We start from the raw sequence: 3,646 nt of genomic DNA, 5'->3' as shown, positions 1-3,646 counted from the left end.
CAGGAACCAGCCACCAGCCCTCCAGTCCCTGCAGGAACCAGCCACCAGCCCTCCAGTCCTACAGGAACCAGCCACCAGCCCTCCAGTCTGGCAGGAACCAGCCACCAGCCCTCCAGTCCTACAGGAACCAGCCCTCCAGTCCTGCAGGAACCAGCCACCAGCCCTCCAGTCCGGCAGGAACCAGCCACCAGCCCTCCAGTCCTGAAGGAACCAGCCACCAGCCCTCCAGTCCTACAGGAACCAGCCACCAGCCCTCCAGTCTGGCAGGAACCAGCCACCAGCCCTCCAGTCCTACAGGAACCAGCCACCAGCCCTCCAGTCTGGCAGGAACCAGCCACCAGTCCTCCAATCTGGCAGGAACCAGCCACCAGCCCTCCAGGAGCCAGCCACCAGCCCTCCAAACCTGCAGGAACCAGCCACCAGCCCTCAGTCCTAAGGAACCAGCCACCAGCCCTCCAGTCCTACAGGAACCAGCCACCAGCCCTCCCAGTCCTGGCAGGAACCAGCCACCAGCCCTCCAGTCTGGCAGGAACCAGCCACCAGCCCTCCAACCCTGCAGGAACCAGCCACCAGCCCTTCCAGTCCTACAGGAACCAGCCACCAGCCCTCCAGTCCTACAGGAGCCAGCCACCAGCCCTCCAGTCTGGCAGGAACCAGCCACCAGCCATCCAGTCCTGGCTTGGAACCAGCCACCAGCCCTCCAGTCCTGCAGGAACCAGCCACCAGCCTTCCAGTCCTGCAGGAACCAGCCACCAGCCTTCCAGTCCTACAGGAACCAGCCACCAGCCCTGGAAGGAACCAGCCACCAGCCCTCCAGTCCTGCAGGAGCCAGCCACCAGCCCTCCAGTCCTGCAGGAACCAGCCACCAGCCCTCCAGTCCTCCAGGAACCAGCCCTACCGTCCTGAAGGAACCAGCCACCAGCCTTCCAGTCCTACAGGAACCAGCCACCAGCCACCAGCCCTGCAGGAACCAGCTACCAGCCCTGCAGGAACCAGCCACCAGCCCTCCAGTCCTCCAGGAACCAGCCCTCCCATCCTGAAGGAACCAGCCACCAGCCCTGCAGGAACCAGCCACTAGCCCTCCAGCCCTGCAGGAGCCAGCCACAAGCCCTCCAGTCCTGAAGGAACCAGCCACTAGCCCTCCAGCCCTGGAGGAACCAGCCACCAGCCCTCCAGTCCTGAAGGAACCAGCCACCAGCCCTCCAGGAGCCAGCCACCAGCCCTCCAGGAGCCAGCCACCAGCCCTCCAGGAGCCAGTCACCAGCCCTCCAGGAGCCAGCCACCAGCCCTCCAGGAGCCAGCCACCAGCCCTCCAGGAGCCAGCCACCAGCCCTCCAGTCCTCCAGGAGCCAGCCACCAGCCCTGAAGGAACCAGCCACCAGCCCTCCAGGAGCCAGCCACCAGCCCTCCAGCCCAGAAGGAGCCAGCCATCAGCCCTCCAGTCCTGCAGGAACCAGCCACCAGCCCTCCAGGAGGCAGCCACCAGCCCTCCAGGAGGCAGCCACCAGCCCTCCAGGAGCCAGCCACCAGCCCTCCAGTCCAGAAAGAACCAGCCACCAGCCCTCCAGGAGCCATCCACCACCCTCCAGTCCAGAAGGAACCAGCCACCAGCCCTCCAGTCCAGAAGGGACCAGCCACCAGCCCTCCAGTCCAGAAGGAACCAGCCACCAGCCCTCCAGGAGCCAGCCACCAGCCCTCCAGGAGCCAGCCACCAGCCCTCCAGTCCTGAAGGAACCAGCCATCAGCCCTCCAGTCCTCCAGGAGCCAGCCACCAGCCCTCCAGGAGCCAGCCACCAGCCCTCCAGCCCAGAAGGAGCCAGCCACCAGCCCTGAAGGAACCAGCCACCAGCCCTCCAGGAACCAGCCACCAGCCCTCCAGGAACCAGCCACCAGCCCTCCAGGAGGCAGCCACCAGCCCTCCAGGAGGCAGCCGCCAGCCCTCCAGGAGGCAGCCGCCAGCCCTCCAGGAGCCAGCCGCCAGCCCTCCAGTCCAGAAGGAACCAGCCACCAGCCCTCCAGTCCTGAAGGAACCAGCCATCAGCCCTCCAGTCCTGAAGGAACCAGCCATCAGCCCTCCAGTCCTGAAGGAACCAGCCATCAGCCCTCCAGTCGCCAGCCACCAGCCCTCCAGGAGCCAGCCACCAGCCCTCCAGGAGCCAGCCACCAGCCCTCCAGCCCAGAAGGAACCAGCCACCAGCCCTCCAGTCCTGAAGGAACCAGCCACCAGCCCTCCAGTCCTGAAGGAACCAGCCACCAGCCCTCCAGTCCTGAAGGAACCAGCCATCAGCCCTCCAGTCCTGAAGGAACCAGCCACCAGCCCTCCAGTCCTGAAGGAACCAGCCATCAGCCCTCCAGTCCTCCAGGAGCCAGCCACCAGCCCTGAAGGAACCAGCCACCAGCCCTGCAGGAACCAGCCACCAGCCCTCCAGTCCTCCAGGAACCAGCCACCAACCCTCCAGGAACCAGCCACCAGCCCTCCAGCCCTGCAGGAACCAGCCACCAGCCACCAGCCCTGCAGTCCTGCAGGAGCCAGCCATCAGCCCTCTTGGAACCAGCCACCAGCCCTCCAGTCCTCTTGGAACCAGCCACCAGACCTCCAGTCCTCTTGGAACCAGCCACCAGCCCTCCAGTCCTCCAGGAACCAGCCACCAGCCTTCCAGTCCTGCAGGAACCAGCCACCAGCCCTCCAGACCAGCAGGAACCAGCCACCAGCCCTCCAGACCAGCAGGAACCAGCCACCAGCCCTCCAGACCAGCAGGTGTCTCCAGTGTACCACTGGTATGTCCACACCGTAGAAGCACTGAGGCCAAATGGCATCACTGGGAGTTCACACCATCCCACTTCTGGCATCATATCAGGCACAAAATAGGAATTGGACATGATAGATGTTTTCAGATTGTCCATAATATTGTTTGTGTGAACATTTAAACATTCCCAAACTGCAGCATAACTGAATGTTCCAAAATAAAAATGAAGTTAATGTTGAATCTGTGCTGCATTTCTACTGCTCTGACAAAAAGAACATGTAAACACAAGCCTTTAAAAACAGCCTTATCTCTGACCTCCCTGCCTCTATAGAGACTATAATCTGGTCAATGTCCAAGTGAAGAGGAGTTCAACAAGACAAGATGTGTAGAGAGCTGCAGAGCCCAGCTCGCCTTTACAGGCTCCTTTAATAGATCAACTATCAGCTACACAGAGATACAGACACAGCAGTACAACTCTTAGAGAAGCCATGAAAGCTCCAGGCTGTGTCCTATCCCCCATTTAGTTAACTCCTTTTGACCCTCTGGGCTCCGGTCCCCTATACTGGGAGTAGGGAGTCATTTGGGACGCACACCCAGAGTTCCAGCAAAACAAATGTCACATAAAGAAGCTGACACCCCAGAGAGAGTTGTCGAGCCTTCAGAGAGCCTTTGTAGATCCTCAGGGTTCGGTTCGCAGGATGCTGTTTCGTGTTCTCTCTGTATCACAGACAATAACTCAGCAGAGCATCCCCAGTCTCATTCCTCTGTTTCCCTTTATCTCTATGTCTCTCTCTCTCTCTGTCTCTCTCTGTCTCTCCCCCATATCTCTCTCTCGCTCTCCCACCTCCATCTCTCTCCCTCCATCTCTCTCTCTCTCCCACCATCTCTCTCTCCCTCCC

General features: G+C 61.4%; 1 protein-coding gene across 1 annotated transcript; it reads left to right on the top strand.

The window, feature by feature from the left end:
- Positions 1-357: 357 nt before the first annotated feature.
- LOC135566068 (uncharacterized) lies at positions 358-2,955 on the top strand (the record flags this gene model as incomplete). The annotated part of the gene is made up of 2 exons (XM_065013964.1): positions 358-899; positions 1,043-2,955. Coding segments are annotated over 2 exons (2,295 nt in total), but the record flags the coding sequence as incomplete, so codon positions are not given.
- Between the last annotated feature and the right edge of the window lie 691 nt (positions 2,956-3,646).

Source organism: Oncorhynchus nerka, unplaced genomic scaffold (assembly GCF_034236695.1).
Source record: "Oncorhynchus nerka isolate Pitt River unplaced genomic scaffold, Oner_Uvic_2.0 unplaced_scaffold_7802, whole genome shotgun sequence".
Lineage (NCBI taxonomy): Eukaryota > Metazoa > Chordata > Actinopteri > Salmoniformes > Salmonidae > Oncorhynchus > Oncorhynchus nerka.
The sequence above is the reverse complement of the archived record's forward strand: the minus strand, read 5'-3'. Positions and strand labels throughout refer to the sequence as shown.